The sequence below is a fragment of the Mobula hypostoma genome, chromosome 4, assembly GCF_963921235.1.
Source record: "Mobula hypostoma chromosome 4, sMobHyp1.1, whole genome shotgun sequence".
Lineage (NCBI taxonomy): Eukaryota > Metazoa > Chordata > Chondrichthyes > Myliobatiformes > Myliobatidae > Mobula > Mobula hypostoma.
In genome coordinates, this window is record NC_086100.1 from 152060542 (window position 1) to 152079016 (window position 18475).

The window sequence follows — 18475 nt, forward strand, 5'->3', positions numbered from 1 at the left end:
CTCAAGTTTGTCCAATCCCTCCTTATAGCTCATACCCTCTAATCCAGGCAGATTCTGATAAACTTCTTCTTTACCTTTACCAAAACCTGCACATTTTTTCTGTAATGAGGTGACCAAAATTGCACACAATACGCTAAGTACGGCCTAACCAAAGTTCTATAGGGGTATAACACACAAAATGGACAGTCAACATGTCAGATTGAGACCCTTCTTCAGGACTGTAAAGAAAGAGGGGAGATAGCTAGTATAAAACGGCTGGGGTGGAGTGAGAGCTGGCAAGAGATAAGTGAATACAGGTGAGAGGAGGGTGATATGCAGATAAGGGATATACCAAATCTTTTCCCTTTCTCACTTGGATTTACCTTTCACCTGTCAACCCTTACTCCACCTCTTCCCCCAACCCATTTATACTGGCCATCCCCCTCTTTATTTCCTGTCCTGAAGGATCTCAACCCGAAATGTCGACGGTCCATGTCCCCTCCACTGATGTTGCTTGACTTGCTGAGTTCACCAGCATTTTGTGTGTTGCTCCACGGTTTCCAGCATCTGTAGGAAAATCAACTGTTTTCATCTCCAGAGATCCTGCCTGACTTGCTGAGTTCCTCCTCCAGCATTTTGTACGTGTTACTGTATAATCTTTCATTTCCTTATAGCTGCAACATGATACCCTGATTGTTATAGTTAATGTCTCAATGGTTTAAGAACAGCTTCTTCCTTTCCACCATCAGATTTCTGAATGATCCATAAACCATTAACATTGCCTCATTACTCACCTTTTGCACACTTTATTTATTTTTGTAACTTATAGTAATTTTTTTAATGTCATGCACTGTCCTGCTGGTGCAAAAACAATAAATATCACATTTAATGGTAATGAATCTGATTCTGACTCTGCCCCAACCAATAAAATAAAGCATGTCATACAACTCTTCTTTACCACTCTATCTCTTTGTATGTCACATCACCGGCTAATCCATCAATTTACTCAAATAATCGTTGTGTAATTTTACATCTTGAGGAGGCTTTAGATGCTCTAGTCTAATCTATACAGAAAAATAGAGTTTGTACAAGGTTGCACAGATTTTTGTTCACCAATATTGTGTAATACATACAACCACAGTCATTTGAAAATGAGTGAAACTAGGAAATCTCACGTGCTGGGCGATGGTTCATCGTTATTTGTCATTTGAGACATGGTAGGTATAGGAGATGTCATCATTGCCATCAGAAGCATCTCATTTCAACTGACTGGATCTTCCTTTGCAGTTCTCTCTGCCATTGTCCACAGTAAAGAAGAGGAAACTGAGATGGGACGGCCACATGACAAGATCAAGTGGACTCTCAAAGACCATACTTCAAGGAACAGTGTAGGGGACAAGAAAAAGGGGCAGACCGAGGAAGAAACGGACAGAAAACATTGCAGAGTGGACCAGAGAGAGCTTTGCCACAACCCAGGCACTCGCCCACAAACACGAGAAATGGACCCAAATGGTGCAGTGTTCGTCTGTACAGCACCGCTTTAACCCAGGCAGGCTGCATGATCTGTGACCATAACAGTAGTGGAAACTGCAAAACGGGCACAGCCTGTACAAAGCATAGCCAGACAATAGCTCAGGTCAATATTCGAAATTATTGCAGAATCATATAATTGCTTCTGCAGAGAATGAAGGAATTTAGCCCATTCATGTTCGTTCCCTTGTCAGCAACCTTGTCAGCACCAATCCACTAGTCATTTCCCTATATGACTGCAGCTTGCACTTCCACAAATTAGCTAAGAAAGTATGAAGGATGTGGAAACGTATCTACAAAATACATTAGATGACCTCATTTGCTTTTCAGTTTTAAATTTGCCCATTAATGTTTGGAGTCACTACACCAAAATTATTTTAAAGACTTTAACTGAACCACAGACGTGTTAAACATAGGAAGTGAACAGAAAGCAATATATTACAGATCTGGAAATCAGGCACACAGGAGATGCGTTTCTCAACACTGCTGATTATCCCAAAGACAGCCAGGGAGCTCTAACCTTAATGTCAGGTACTGAACATACCTTAGGCCATCTTCAATGTTAAATTGGGTCACTCTCTCTCTGTTAACCCCACAGTACTATCCCATATCAACCCAGGGACTGTCCAAATATCAGCTGGGGAACATGGCCAGCACTCCTCCAATATTGACTCATGCAGCACCCACAGCCCAACACCAATGTTAGGCTCCTACAGCCCTGTCCATCAACCATGGGCTGTTCCATGGTCTTTTTAAAGTCAGTCATTGACTCTTTGCCAGTCCTGGCAAAGGTTAATTGTGTGTATACTTTAAGATGCTGAAGGAGAAAGAACGGTGGGGGGAGGGGGGAATGTATTCAGCATGATGAGAGATTAAATGATTGATGAAATAAAGTGCTTGACATTATGTTATACATTAGCATCATTGGCAGAATTAACATGTCAAATTGATGACTTTTCATCAAAAAGTGATGAGTTCAGAAACATGATATTGTCCTTGTGGAGCTGTACAAGAAAGAAGCAGAACCAACACCCAGAATCGCAAAAGGAGAACACCACAGATGATGGCGATGTGAAATGGAAATAGAAGATGCTTGTAATCTGCTGGAAATAAGAAAAATGCTTGTCAACCTCTGACAAATCGGAAAATGTAAAAACTGGTTTGTAAAACTACAGCAAGATACATTGCTTCATCATAAGTGCAATTACAAAGAAAGCACAGCATTGCCTCTACTTCCTTAGGAGTCTGTGAAGATTCGGCATGATATCTAAAACTTTCATGAACTTCTACAGACGCATAGTGGAGAGTATATTGACTGGCAGCATCTGAGCCTATATGAAAACACCAATGCCCTTGAGTGGAAAATCCTGCAAATAGTAGTGGATATGTCCCAGTCTATTGCCGGTAAAGCCTCCTCACCAGTGAGGACATCTACTCAAAACATTGTCCCAGGAAAGCAGCATCGATCATCAAGGATCGCCAGCACCCAGGACTTGCTCTCTTCTCACTTCTGCCATCAGAAAGAAAGTGCAGGAGCCTCATGATTCACATCACCAGATTCAGGAACAGTTATTAACTCTCAACCATCCCACTCTTGAACCAAAGGGGATAACTTCACTCAACTTCATTTGCCCTATCATTAAAATGTTCACACAACCAATGGACTCACTTTCACGAACTCTTCCTCTCATGTTCTTGATATTTATTGCTTAATTATTATTATTACTTCTTTCTTTTTGTATTTTCACAGCTGTCTTTTGCACGCTGATTAAACGCCCAAGTTGGTGTGGTCTTTCATTGATTCTATTGTTGTTAGTATTCTATTATGGATTTATTGAGTATGCCCACAAGAAAATGAATCTCAGGGTTGTATATGGTGACATGTATGTACTTTAATAATAAATTTACTTTTAACTTTGATTTCATTGCTTCAAGCTGCAGCCTATACCTATTCTTAACATTCAGCAGCCACGGATCAGCAGGTTCCAAGCAAGTGCTGAAATGTCCCACCTATCAAAACAGTAGAGTATTGCTGCTAAATAACAATGAATGATTGTCAGGATTTACATATTTGTGTTTTATTCTGTCAGTTTGGCGCCCAGAGGCTGATAATTATCTACAGACAGAAATCAATCCTCTATCTCAGTGGAGTTGCAAATATTTTTAGCATAGGGTTTTCTTTGAAAGGATGAATTCCCAGCAGTTCTAATTTAAAGATTCAGTTTGGGATCTAAGAATAGCTCCACCTCAAGGCCAAATAAACTACAGGAAACTATCAGGGAGAACACAAGATATTTGCCTCAAAATGACAAAATTAAAGAATGGAGTCAAACAGGAAAGTTAGCTAGCTGTCCTTATACTGTTCCAGATTTGGAACGCTTTAACAAATTTACCGTTACTAATATAAAACAATACCCCAGATAATAATTTGCAAATTTCTACACAGTGATTAAAGAGCAATCTGTCAAACTAACTCTGCCATCACAGAGGGGATTTGTAACATCGTGCAATGATTAAATTAACAATCCAGAGCAACTGGAGAACTTAAATTAATTCTGAAATCTATAAGTTAGCGTTAGTTACATGCAACTACCAAAACATCGCAAATAACCTAATAAATTACAGATGCTCTTTACAGAAAGTTCATCTGTTCATTTGTGGCTCTGGACTCAAGGCAATCTGATGGTGGCTGAATTTTGTATGCCCTCTGAAATGCCTAGCAAGTCACTTGAATCAAGAAGAATTGGAGATGGGCAATACAGAAGTGAGCTTACCAGCTATTCCCACACTCTGGGTGAATAAATTTAAAAAGTAAATTTCTGCTGTCACTTTTTATGCAAGAGTCAAAGGTATATTTGTGTATCTCTGGATCTGCATTGGGCAATACCAGTCAAGAGGAAGCATGAAGACCCCAGTCATTGGAACTGCAGATTCCCACTGGCGAATGTGTTTCAGAGAAAAACCCACTTTCTGAATGAGGAAATGTTCAGCCTCTGAAAAATGTTCTGTGATGGTGGGGAGAGGAATTTATTCATGTAATACATTGTTAAACTATTGGGCCACCATTGTCAGCTGGAAAAAAATACAATGTCAGTGATCAGAAGAAGAAGCAGGGAGCAGGCCACCTGGCTCTTTAGGTCTCCTCTGCCATTCATCTAGATCACGACTGACCTTCTACCTCAGCACCACCTGTTTGGCATTATTGCCACATGCCTTGATTCATTTAATGTTCATTAATCTATCTCTATTTTGACTCAATTCAATAGCTAAGTTCCCATCTTCCCCAGGGCAGAGAATTCCAAACATTCAAAACCCTCTGTGTAAAGAAAATTTTTTTACTTCTCAGTCTGAATTCTTAGAAGGTGATCCCTGACTCTCGATTCTTCAACCAGCTCGTGCATCCTCCTTGCATGCAGTACTGTAAGAATTCTGTAAATTTCAGTGAGATCTCTTCTCAACATAATGGGCCTAATCTAATCAATTTCTCCTCATATGGCAAAGTCACCATCCCAGGAACTAGCTCGACGAATTTCCACTGAACTCACTCTGAGGCAAGATTATTCTTTCTTGGGAAAGGAGACCAAAACTGTGCCAATACTCCAGGTATTCTCACCAAGGCCCCCATACAATCATTCCTTTTCCTATATTCATATTCTCCAAAAATAAATCGATAGCACAATTTGTTCCAGATAAACTCCTTTTCTCATTGAACTGCAGAGTATAATTATGAAGACTATTTTTCTCCACACCTCAACCCTCAATCTGATTTTTACGAAAATTTCACAGAACATCAATGATGTCTCTATTATTCTTAAGTGATCTAAAGATTCTGAAGGTTCCTTTGGTTTAACAAAAGTCCCTCACTTATCCTAATTCCCCATTTCACTTAGCTGTATATTATTTCACTTACTTCACATGAGTGCAGAGAGAAGGAACTTGATTTTACATCTAATATAGCAGCATCTACATGATGCACTTGGCTTCCCTCCAAAAGTGCAGCTCATGGACACTTCTATTCCACACGTTTAACGCTGCTCTTTCCAGGGACCTCTAAGTATGACGTCACCACCTTGCAGGATTTTTGCTGAGCATGTTTCCTCTCGCCCTTAAGTTGCAAGTTAGCCAGAATTTACATCAGGAACCATCAATTATCCTGATGTTATGCGAGCAGACCAGGGCCACATTCTGGAGGAGATGCTCTCCCATGGATTTACAATCAGCTAAGCCTGTCTGAGAGTGGAAGATGGATCCAGATTCCAGCTGAATCTGCACTTTTGGACCTGTAACAAAGCCTCCAGCTGGTAGAGAAGCAAATATTTTGAGGGCAGGCAAGGATTGATTTATGGAACCAATAGTGTTGCCTCACTGTTCCAGGAATCTGGTTTTGATCCCACCTTCATGCACGGTATGGAGTTCTAATGCTCTTTCTGTCTCAAGTGTTTCCATGGGGTGCTTTAATCACTAACCACATCTCAAAGACCGTAAGACGGAGGAGCCACTCAGCTAATCAAGTCTGCTCCGCCAGTCCATCATATGAGCCAACTGGTTCATTGGCTGTAAATTATGTTTTAATATATGTAAATATCAAAAGAATGAAAGAGTAGGTGGACATGTGATCAACAACAAATTTCAGGGAAAATAGGAATGAAATTGATGGGATTCAGGCCTGATGGGTTAAAAGGCCTGAATCCCGCTGTAATAAGTGAGGATTTGCAAGAAACCCCTGCCATCCCAACTATCCCCGTCACAAAATGGTGCCTCAGTACCGGATTACTGTCTCCTGGGACTGGATGTTAGCCAGTTCTCTCTGGAGAGAGATCAAAACCAAACTCGATATTTACACTGCCAGCTTACTGATAGAGAAGCACAATTCATATCACACATGTGGTGTGAATGGAATCTTAATGTCTCACATTCCCAGATGGTTTAGTAAAGCAAAGCAAAGCAAAGCAATGAGTCACTGGGCTTCAATTCCAAGTATGCACTATAACTTGCATGGTGTCATTGTGTTAGGGCAGAGAAAGTCAATCAGCTTTCTTGTTCCTGAACACTACCATGAGCTAATTAAGGGTAAATATGTAAACCCAGATCTCCTTTGGTATCAGGTAAATGGAATTAATATAGACAGGATTTGATGGTTGGCATGAACATGATGAGCTGAAGGGACTGTTCTATGTGCTGTATGTCTATCAGTTTCCTTCGATTATCTATCACAATAATAATTATTAAATAGGTTCACAAGTTCACACACTGGATATCATTTCAATGGAGTTTATCACGTTTAGAAATGCAATACTTCCCTCCAACATGGAGTCAGTAACTTCAAAAGTATGACAGAGTATTGGGGTGTGGTGGTTATAATGTTGGGAAGCTGATTAAGTAAACGAAATGTGGGAAACCTTTCAGTTTAAGATGGCGCTACCGAAGATGAGTGACAGTTTACTGGTAAATCATAAGGCAAAAGAATCAATGAAAACATTACTTATGCCATCTTTCATGAAGCAGATTGTGGTGAACTATCGCCGCAGCCATTGAGGAGGTAGGCGGAATAAGGCTGGCTCAGGGGACGAGCCATGTTGGGCATTGTGAGGTGCAACTTGTTCGAGTCACCGGGTTCACGGATGGAGTTCGTGCAGCTTTCGGAGATGGAATGAGTAATTTGGAGAGGAGTCAATGCAAAAGATTTTCGATGCCCATCTACCTAATCTGGGTGCAAAGTTGAATTACTCCAAGCACCAAGACGATTTGGTGAGATTGAGAACGGCTTTGGGAGGGGCAGCCCGGGCGTATCGGGTGCCAGCGTCCAGGACCTCAAACTTGGCACTACTCAGTACTTGGACAATTTAAATGCCAGCACAGATAGACTGGAAGACTGAGTGTCAGGTACAGAGGCAAGGGTCAGGCTGATTTCACTCGCTCTCCTGTGAATGTTCATTCCTTTCTCCTTGGTGCCGAGGCTGTGAACTGAGCTGGATTTCTGCCCCGCTGGAGTGAAAACTGGGGATTGAGGCTTGGCTTGGGCCTACACCGGCTGCTCTAGGAGCAGGTACAGGACTCAGTCTGGTTCGGGGTGCTGCTGGCTTGCTTCTACACAATGTGTTTACTCTCTCTCTCTCTCTGTCTCCCTCCCCCCAATGGTTTTTGACCTTTACTTTTCAATTGAGTTATTGGAGTTTCTTGCTTTGCGGCTGACTATAAGCAGACAGATTTCAGAGGTGAACGACTTATATAGTCATTGATAATAAATGTGTTTTGAAATTTTGCGCAAGATCAACTTAGTCTGTATGTGTCGATTAGAACACTGTGAAAATAACTTCATTTGAGGTTATCCGTGGAGACCAATAAAAATTGCAAATGCTGGAAAGCAAAACTGAGTCATAAAATACTGGTTGCATTCAGCAGATCAGATCAGTTACTAACCTTGGAGGGACATCAGACAAGCGCTAGATAACTCTTCATTCAAACATTGTCTAAAAATAAAGTTACTTACTAATTCATGGCTTTCTTCAGGGTGAGTCAGTAGATATCACCATCTTGTAATTGTGTCACAATTAGGGATGGGCATTAAGTAGTGGCCTTATTGGTGACGCTAGTTGTGATATATTCATTAATTTTCTCAAAATACATCCCTCCACTCTTCCGTCCTCCCAACCATACATACAAATATAACTACCTGTGCCCATCACTTTTATATTTCTCCCCCTGGCTGTACCCTGCTCTTTATTATGAGGCAATTTGGTGTCTTATATCCAGGTAGACTTGGATGATGAAGCAGTAGAATATGATCAACTTGAAATTTATTTTTTTTTAGCTACAATGAATGACTAATTTGATCTTGCCCAGATGATTTCTTTCAGACCAGAGAAATGCTGCCCAATTCCTTAGCCTTTCATCATCAATCTCTAATAATTCACTCTCCAGTCTTCCTCTTCAGTACAGGTTTCATCAATTTTTTTTCCTCTGATGATCATCATTACTACTCAATCAATCACATCCATTCAAATCTTGTTCCAAGATGCTCTTGCCTCTTCTGCAAGAGTCAGGCTCCAGCTGTTTTAGTCTTCTGATGCAGTTCGAAATGAATGCCTCAAGTTATTTGTGCTAATTCCTCTCCCCATAAATACAGTTGATGTAGCTCATGTTTATATATATTTCATAGTGCATTAATGATTTTAAATGGTCCATATGTTGTTTTATGGATGTGAACATTTAATTTAACATCCATTTGTTTTTCTTTAAGATACATTTCTGTACGTTTACATAATCTGCTGGAGCCAGATCCTTCTGCCTCATGCACCAAATTTCCTCCACCTCAGCCTCACATCCAGCTACACTCGTCCTCTAGATGGAGCATCTCTATTCAAATTATCCATTATCCATTTCCCACAGATGCTGCCTGACCTATGAAGTTTGTCTAACTTCTGTGTTTCCTCTGCCCACCAACGACTATCCTCATCTGTAAATCTGCCTCTTCTCCTTTTTGCTGCCTTTCCTACATATTCATCCGTTTCTCTTCTCTCTTTCCTCATTCTCATTCACCATCCTCCACCTCCTCTCTTCACCACCCCTAACTTCCCTTTTCAATCATTTTTAAACTGGGTTGAGTAACTGTCATGTGAGTAATGTGGTTGAATATGCATACAGAACATTAATCTACATTTAAATCCACACACAAATATATTTTTAAAAAGTGTATTCCCCAAATAAATTAGCTTTGAAAGAAAAACAGGAAATGTTGGAAATACTCAACAGGTAAGGTTGACCTTAACTTTCCACCAGTGCTGCCTGACTTGATGATCATTTCCATCATTTACTGCTTTCATTTCAGATTCCAATATCTGCAACTTTTTGTTTTCAAGTTAATTCTCTCAGCTGGAAACTCACTTGAGCAGTTAAAAGTTTATATTGTGCAACATTGTTGGAGATGTATCTGTTTAAACTGTGCATGTTCCTACGTAGTTTATTATATTTACATCAGTAATTTTTTTTCTTGTTTTAAACAGCAGTAAGAGATTTCTTAGTTATCAAGTGTACTTGACCATAAGACAGAGGAGCAGAATTAGGCCATTCAGCCCATCGAGTCTACTCCACCATTCCATCATGGCTGATCCTGGATCCGACTCAACCTCATACACCTGCCTACTCGCCATACCATTTGATACCCTGACCAATCAGGAACTTATCAACTTCCGCCTTAAATATATCCATGGACTTGGCCACCACCGCAGTCTGTGGCAGAGCATTCCATAGATTTACTACTCTCTGGCTAAAAAAATTCCTCCTTACCTCTGTTCTAAAGGATTGTCCCTCAACTTTGAGGCTGTGCCCTCTAGTTCTGGATATCCCCACCATAGAAAACATGCTCTCCACATCCACCCTGTTTAGTCCTTTCAATATTTAGTGGGTTTCAATGAGATCCCTTCCTCGCTGACCCCCCCCCCCGCATTCTTCTAAATTCCAGTGAGTACAGGCCCAAAGCTGCCAAACGCTCCGCATATAGAGCAGACTCGATTGGCCAAATGGCCTAATTCTGCTCCTATGTCTTACAGGCTTATGTTAAACCCTTCGTTCCTGGAATCATTCTTGCGAACTTCCTCTGGACCCTGTCCAGTGGTAACACATCCTTTCTGAGACATGAGGCCCCAAACCATTGACAATACTGTAAGTGCAACCTGACTAGTGTCTTATAAAGGCTCAGCATCATCTCCTTGCTTTTATTTCCTATTCCCCTTGAAATAAATGCCAACATTTCATTTGACCTGCACCTTCAATGAATATCAAGCTGATTAAACATTGCTAGCAAGTTACTGCAACACACATTAAAGTTGTTGGTGAACGCAGCAGGCCAGGCAGCATCTGTAGGAAGAGGTGCAGTCGACGTTTCAGGCTGAGACCCTTCGTCAGGACTAACTGAAGGAAGAGTGAGTAACTTACTCTTACTCACTCTTCCTTCAGTTAGTCCTGACGAAGGGTCTCGGCCTGAAACATCGACTGCACCTCTTCCTAGAGATGCTGCCTGGCCTGCTGCGTTCACCAGAAACTTTAATGTGTGTTGCTTGAATTTCCAGCATCTGCAGAATTCCTGTTGCTAGCAAGTTACTTGCAGCTTAAGACATTCTCTAGCTCTTCGTAGTTTGTCTTTAAAGGTAGCGCTGGTATCAGATTTATAAAGTGGATAAAGCTACAATCCTGCATCAAGACCTCTGGCCTGCTTTAATCAAGAGCATGTCAATAGCGAGCAACATAAAATGACTTAAGATTGATTTACTCCTCGGTATTGTCAGATAGAACTATTTCAATTGTATCCAGCAGATCTTCATGCCTAACGCATACAGCAATATGCACTGAACATTGACCCCATCTGCCTTTCCTCTGCTATGTTATTTCAGATCTTATATGGAACTTTGCTACCCATGTTTGTTCCTATATTGAATCCCCTCAATCCTTATTTGCATCTACTAACACCATTATAGCATCTACTAACACCATTATAACTGTCAAATACTGAACTCTCCTTGGCCTTCTTATATTAACAGGATATGAGCATCAGCAGCAGGGCCAGTAGTTATTCCCATCTCCAACTGCTTGCTAAACAGGAGGCTTGCTAAACCTGCTCACAAGATGGTTTACATTGCTGGGGCTGGAGCCACATTAGGCATGCTGGGTGAGAATGGCAGATCTCCTTCACATTATTGTACCAAATGTTTTTTTGACAATAAGCACATGATTACTGGATTTTATCAATTACCATACATAACTATCATTACATGACGGAATTTAAAATCAGCTTATCGACATTTATCCTAACCTATCTATTGATTAGCTTTAGCCTAGTTTGTAATCTCTTTTGTTCCAATATCAATCCCAAAGTCTGTCATAACCCTCCATTATCACACCCATAGGTTCTTCTTATAGTTTTTGTCTACAAGTTTTCATCCACATCCTTGTTTACTCCGGTGGCCTCTCCTTAGCTACTTCATGCTGTTCTCCTTTGTGTCCATCATTTGTGTAGCAACTTTGGCTGGTTTTCGGAAGGAAGGATACAGCGCAAGAGTTATTACAGTAGCAACATCAATGTTGGTGAAGAGACTCACCGATCCGCTTGCATTTCCAGTAACAATACCAGCATCCCTCTGTAAGCTGAAAATGATTCCGGTTACAATCAACCTTTAGGAGCAAAAAAAAATAACAACCATCAAGGCTTATTGTTCTCGGTTTGGTTACAGAGACACATGAAATAGAGAAATGCCAGAGGAGAATAAAGGAGCAAGCTGGAGTGAAAGGCCGGATTAGTTCAAGATGAGTGTAAATAGGTTCTCAGTGATGGCTCAGAGGACTGAATGATCTACTCATATGCCACGTGACGACCAAACCAGCACTCAAGCGTCTTGGCAGGAATGACTGAGGTGGAAACATTATTATAGACACTGGGTGTATGTTCACGGTTTTCTGCTGATGTAGCACATCTGCTTCAAGGCTCGAAGTGCCGTGGATTCAGTGATGCTCTTCCACACAACAATGTTGTAACACAAATTTGTCACCTCTCTGTCAGTTTGAACCAGTTCGGCCTTTCTCCTCTGACATATCTCATTAACAAGGCAATTTCAAATTCAAGTTTAATTATTATTTAATTATATATGAATGCAGCCAAACAAAACAACATCACTCCAGCGCCAAGGTGCAAAACACCATTTGCCAACAGTTATACACAGCACATGGCACACATAGCACATATAAGACAGGAGTAAAATAGTCACACAACAAAAAATTCCAAGTCCCTCAGTCCATGAATGTTGAAGTCAAACATAATACATCTTGTCTTCTGCCGAGCGAGTGAACACTGGAGAGCAGCACCGACTCCAACATGTATGCCACGCCACATGGCTCCAGCACTTCAGTGGACTGCACCAACTCCTACGCCTCCTCCTTGGGCAGCTGCAATACTGCAGCCCGAGTCCCAGTCTTCGCTACGACCAAAGCTACACAGCTACCCCACAGTACCACCCCCGCCGTTTGCCAACAAAGCAGTGAATTGGATTCGTAGCATTCCCCATTAGCAATGTACAACCGTCTTGTCATCACAGGAAAAATGACCAAGATCGCTGTTAGACTACACATTTCCTTTGCACACCAACTCTGACTCTCCAATGCAGGCAGAGGCATGACCTGTACCAAGTCCAGCTCCTTCAGTTTCTCACTAATGGGGTAGACCTGCAGTACTTAAAGGTCTTAATGTCCAGTGGGGTTGAGTGATCATAAAAATACTTCAAAAAAAAAGACAATAACATCTTTGGTTGGCCCCGTAGAAGACGCTGCATCCAAGTGTGCTGTCATTTGACCGGAAACCCAGAGTTGCCACTCATAAAATTACTGCTCACTGAATGAATATTTTTGCACCATTCTCCATAAAACCTGGAGACGGTTGTGTGCAGTCTACAATCGAACACAATACAAAATCCCAGGAGATCAGCAGCATCTGAGATACTCAAACCACCCAGTCTGGCACCAACAATCATACCATAGTCAAAGTCACTTAGATCACATTTTTTCCCCATTCTTATGTTTGGTTAAAATAAAAATGGAACCCCTTGACCATGTTATGCACTGAGTTACTACCACATGATTGGCTGATTAGATATTTGCATTAAAAAGCAGAGTACAGGTGTACACAATAAAATGGTCACTAAGTGCATGCTATAAAAGAAATAACAGAACTTGAAGTTTTGATTTTAAAAATTCTGTTTGATTAATACATAGAACAAAAAGTTATACTTACAGTATATCAAATATTTCAGCTAAAATGAACAATAACATCTGTACTAGAGTAGTGAGGGAATGATCTGTACTATGCTGGGATGAGAAATAAACTTCATTTTATTCTAAATGGTTCTGCAAAGCAAACTGCATTACCAAGGTCTCTGAAAAGTGACTAAAGAGTCATGTAATGATTTCAATAATGTGATTTGGAAGGAAATTAGATGAAAGATGATATCGTATCTGTTATTTTCTGAAACGCCCGTTCGCTGCTGTCGTTACTGTGTGGTCGGGAACCTTTCGGAGGGTAGGCCTCAAAATCCCCAGCCTTGTCTGCTTTTGGCAACCGAGAAGGAGGTCGAATCGTTCGGACAGAGATGGTGTTCAGTACTCAGTGTCGGAGAGCTGATCGGAGCTCGAAGTTTTCGGATGACTCAGAGTCGGATTGTGGTCGGCATGGCAGGGGGAGTTTTTCTTCCTTCTCCCGTCTGCGTGAGATGTGGAACATTTGAGAAACTTTGAACTTTACTGTGCTCATGGACTTTTTCATCAAGTTATGGTATTGTGCACTGTTGTAACTATATGTTATAATTATGTGGTTTTGTCAGTTTTTTCAGTCTTGGTCTGTCCTGTGTTTTGTGATATCACACCGGAGGAAATAATGTATAATTTCTTAATGCATGCATTACTAAATGACAATAAAAGAGGACTACGTATCTTCATAATCATAATAATAGAATGGTAACTAATAATGATTGACATGAAATTAGTGACAAAAGTCTATATCAAGTAAGAATAATGAGGAGGGAACATTTGACTTTCTTCAGTGGTCTTCTGCCCTGCGTCTGATGACTTGGGATTAAATTCACCAGCTCTTCCAAATCTACTGATCTTCATTAATTTGTATTTACAATAAAATGAAATTGTTCAGTCCTCATTTAATTCTCACTATTTTAAAGGACAAAATGGTAGATTTGGTTTTGAAAAACTGTGTATTGAGTTTAGTAATGAAGAGTGGTGGATTTTATTGTGGAGATTGAGAGGGTCTGATCTGCTCAGGCAATAATGTAGAGCGGTCCTGGATCTTGCCAATAATGTGGAAGTGCAATGTAAGGTTAAGTAGAATTGGGCAGAGAATTAGTGATTCCTTAGATGCAGATCGACTGTTGATCTGACAAATAGTCATGGTTTTGCAGCAACGAGAAGATGACACAGGCACTAATAAATAACCAAATGAATATTGCGATCATTGAAAACCTAAATTGAAATATTTTGATATTCAAGTCTTAACAGTCCAAGGGATTCTCTTTGGGAGCAATGAAAATGCATAAATGGCTTGAAATTGGCTGCTTATACCTTTTCACTAGAGATTCAGTCAGCTTCATGCCAAAGCTACAACAGGAGATTAGAAGAACCTCAGAGGAAATTTAGAAACAGTGTAGAAGGCAATCACTCACCTGATCAACCAGTCTGCAGCGTGCAACATTGTCTGGTTGGTGGTTCCAACTGTACACCATCAGCCTGCCAGCAGTGTGTAGCAGACCCTGCGAACCATTAAAAACAGTGACACATTTCTTTGCGAACACTTTGGTGCAATTGCAAGCAAACATGCAAAGGCTATTAAAAGTCGTTCAGAACTTTCACGGGGATCATGTCGATTATCTGTTTTAGCTCAGCAGGAGGTCAGCAGAACTGCAGAGAAATTCTTCTTTGCGAGATCCTAAGGGGCGATTATATTTAGTTTGAAGCAGTGGAGTGGGAAACCTCCTGAGGATATCCAGAGCTATTATATTTTAATGAACCAACATAAAGAAATATTTTATTAACTATTATCCTTGAATAACAGATTAATATTTTTACAAGTCATATATTCTGTCAATCAAGCTGAGTGCTATGATTTAATGCAGAACAACATTTCTAAGTAAAACTGCAGATGCAATTAAAAACTGCATCAAAAGTCTTATTTAATGATCACCCAGTAGGGAGTGACTAGTCAGCGACATCCTGGCAGCCACATCATCACTTTCTACTTTAAGAATGCCAAAACTATATAAAAAAAAACAATCGGACTGATCGACAATTATATCATTCTCTGTTGTTCTTGGAACTACTTGCTGAATCCTTTTCCAAATCTCCAAGTCAAACTGTATCATTCCTATTACCTCCCACCATGCTGAGCATGGTTCATACAACTTCGGCAACTTGAAATAGAATGAAATTAAAACTTTCGGGATTCTCTAGCTGGAGATTAAATTGTACTTATCTCAGTAACTGTTTGAACTATAGAATAAAATAGGATGTCCATTGCTAAGTGGGGCTCCAAGCTATATCAACAAGCCTCATCATATTGCTAATGTGTATTCATACATAAATATTTCACATAACATAGGGAATTACATTGATTTGCCAAATGAAGAAGATTGTTAATACTGAGGTTGTAAATAGTATGAGAGAATGACTAAGTTGAATTGAATTGACTTTATTTCTTACATCCTTCATATACATGAGGAGTAAAAATCTTTACATTGCATCTCCACCTAAATGTGCAATGCGCAATTTATAGTAATTTGTACAACAGGATGGTCAATATAGCACAGAAATACAATTGTATCAGTGTGAATTAATACAATTGTATTTCTGTGCTTATATTGACTTTATCAATATCAGTATAATTATCAGGAAAGCAGGGGAATGCTTCATCCAGGAATTTCCCTGGAACTTTTCCCGTTCCACCAGTGTATTTAAACACCATTCACACGTGCAAGTGGCATTTTGGCAGCACATCTGGTAAAGCTATGAAAGGAAAACAGATGCAGCTCAGAGGAAATTCTTGGTCATAGATAAACAAAACCAATAGTGCAATGAAACTATTCTACCCAAAGATAACCAAGGGAATTATTCAGTCATCTGTTTGAAAGAAGCCACTTAGTTCTCAGGGGAGAAATGTACAATTCACTCCCTCAAACCTGAGATTTTATGGTCTAAACATATATTCTATATAAAAAAAAAGATTTTAAGTGAATTAGAAAAGAAGAAATGCTGACCTTTATGTATTTTACATACCTTTTAGGGTATCCTGATACGCCTTTGCTCTTGATATGCTGAAGGCTTGGCTCACAACAAACCATCAGCTGTGCACAAAACAGAGTTAATTTAGATTTAAATTTGATTTTTTAAGATTACTCTATTAATTAGTACAGTACCTTTGGCCTAACTTGCCATGCTCTCCAAGGTGTCCATCTAAGTTAGTCCCATTTGGTTCCTGTCCCTCTGGACTTTTCCTATCCATGTACCGTCCAAATACCTTTTAAATATTGTTATTGTACGTGTCTCAGCTGCTTCCTCTGGGTGTACATACCACCCTGTGTGAGAAGAGATTACCCCTCAGGTGTCTTTTAAACTTTTGCCCCTCTAATCTTAGACCTCTGCCCTCTAGTTTATGATTCCTTTTCCCTGGTTTAAAAAAAGACAAGGTGAATTCAATCTATCTGTGCCCCTTCTAATTTTATGCTCTTATTTATTCCAAAAATGGAAGCTGAGGAGTTTATTTGCACAACACAGAATGTTCTATTTGAATACAATAGAAATAATTACAATAAATACAATTAAAAATCTATTTAGGTCAGAAGTAAAATTTGTTGCCAAGCAATTCTGTGTCATTTTGCATCGATCTATGTTATTTTGCATTTAATTCCACCAACTTCCAATGTAGTTTCTGCAGCTGGGCCACAGAGAATGACATAATTTTCTGAACAACAGTCTTTTAGTCCTTTGTGGAGGAACTGAAAATTGACTGTTCAAAATGACAATGCACCATTCAGCTGGATTGAAGATGATTGGGTAATTCTCCATCTTTTAAATTGCTTTGGGAGCAGCAATTGTAGGGCCACTCACTGCCAAACAACATGCACAATGTCTGTTCATCCACTTTAGAGACCTTCTAGCATAACTCCATTGTGGAGCCCATGAGTGAAATAGTTTTTGGCCACCTGTTGCAATGGTAATCATGGACACCCAAAGAAGTACCACAAAAGTTGTAGGAAAGCATCTGTTTAAAGAACAAAGGATATCAGTATATAGATAAGTAATTTCCCTAGGATTTGGGAATCAAGAACTAAACTAATCTGGGGCAACACAGTAGTATAGCAGCTAGATAATGCTATTACAGCACCAGCGATTGGGTTTTATTACACGACTGTCTGTAAGGAGTTTGTACGTTCTCCCTGTGACTGCGTGGGATTCCTCCGGGTGCTCCAGTTTCCTCCCACATTCCAAAGACATATGGGTTAGGAGGTTAATTGGTCACATGGGTGCAGTTGGCAATGCAGGCTTGTTGGGCCTAAAGAACCTGTAACCACTCCATACCTCTAAATGAACAAAATAAAATGGAAGTAAACTGCATGGGTTTAAATTGAGAAAGGAGAAGTTTAATAGGAATCTGTAAAGCAACCTTTTCACCCATTGAATGATCAGTACGTGAAGTGAAATGTTATAGGAAGTGACACAGGGAGGTACATTAACAACATTTAAAAGGTACTTGGACAAGAATATTGATAGGAAAGTTATAGAAGGACATGGGCTGAAAGCAGGTAAGTGGCATGAGGTTAGATTGGAAATCTTGAATGGTATTGATTTGTTGGACTATAGGGTCTGTTTCTGGGCTGTATGAAGCCAACTCTAAACCAAGCAACTCACTCAGTAAACACAGAACTATTTCTCCAGGAAATTTGCACTGAGTAGAGGACAGTAACAAGTTGTTCACAGAGAATCAACCTTGATCATCATAGTAACATGGCCACCTCTTGGTGAACTGGATGCTTTGAGAGGCTGGTCAAGGACTGCATCTGCAGCATGCTACCACCCACACTAAACCCCCTACAATTCGTCTACCGACACAACCGATCAACAGATGACGCAATAGCCACAGGTCTACACACCACCCTTACCATCCGGAGAGGAGGGATGCTTATGTGAGGATGCTGTTCTTGGACTACAGTTCAATTTTCAACACCATAATTCTTGACAAGAAGCTCAGAGACCTCAACCTTCATCCGGCTTTGTGCAGCTGGATCCTGGACTTCCTGTCAGATCATCAACAGGTGGTAAGAGTGGGCTCCCTCACCTCCACTCCTCAATACAGATGCCCCTCAGGGCCCTGAGCCCCCTTCTTTAATCTCTGTATACCCATGACTGTGTCACCATGCACAGCTCC

General features: G+C 40.3%; 1 protein-coding gene across 5 annotated transcripts in view; it reads right to left on the bottom strand.

The window, feature by feature from the left end:
* adamtsl7 (ADAMTS-like 7) overlaps positions 1–18475 on the bottom strand; it is a 554745-nt gene that overhangs the window by 471748 nt on the left and 64522 nt on the right. For 3 of the 5 annotated variants that reach the window (XM_063046726.1, XM_063046730.1, XM_063046725.1), the window contains exons 2-3: positions 14721–14807; positions 11604–11676 (exon numbers count right to left, since the gene is read on the bottom strand). The exons of 1 other annotated variant lie outside the window; for it this stretch is intronic. In XM_063046726.1, coding sequence (XP_062902796.1) covers positions 11604–11676; positions 14721–14749 — 102 coding nt within the window. In that variant the 5' untranslated portion in view covers positions 14750–14807. The remainder of the gene's footprint in view (positions 1–11603; positions 11677–14720; positions 14808–18475) is intronic. One more of the 5 variants, XM_063046728.1, reaches the window with a different exon arrangement.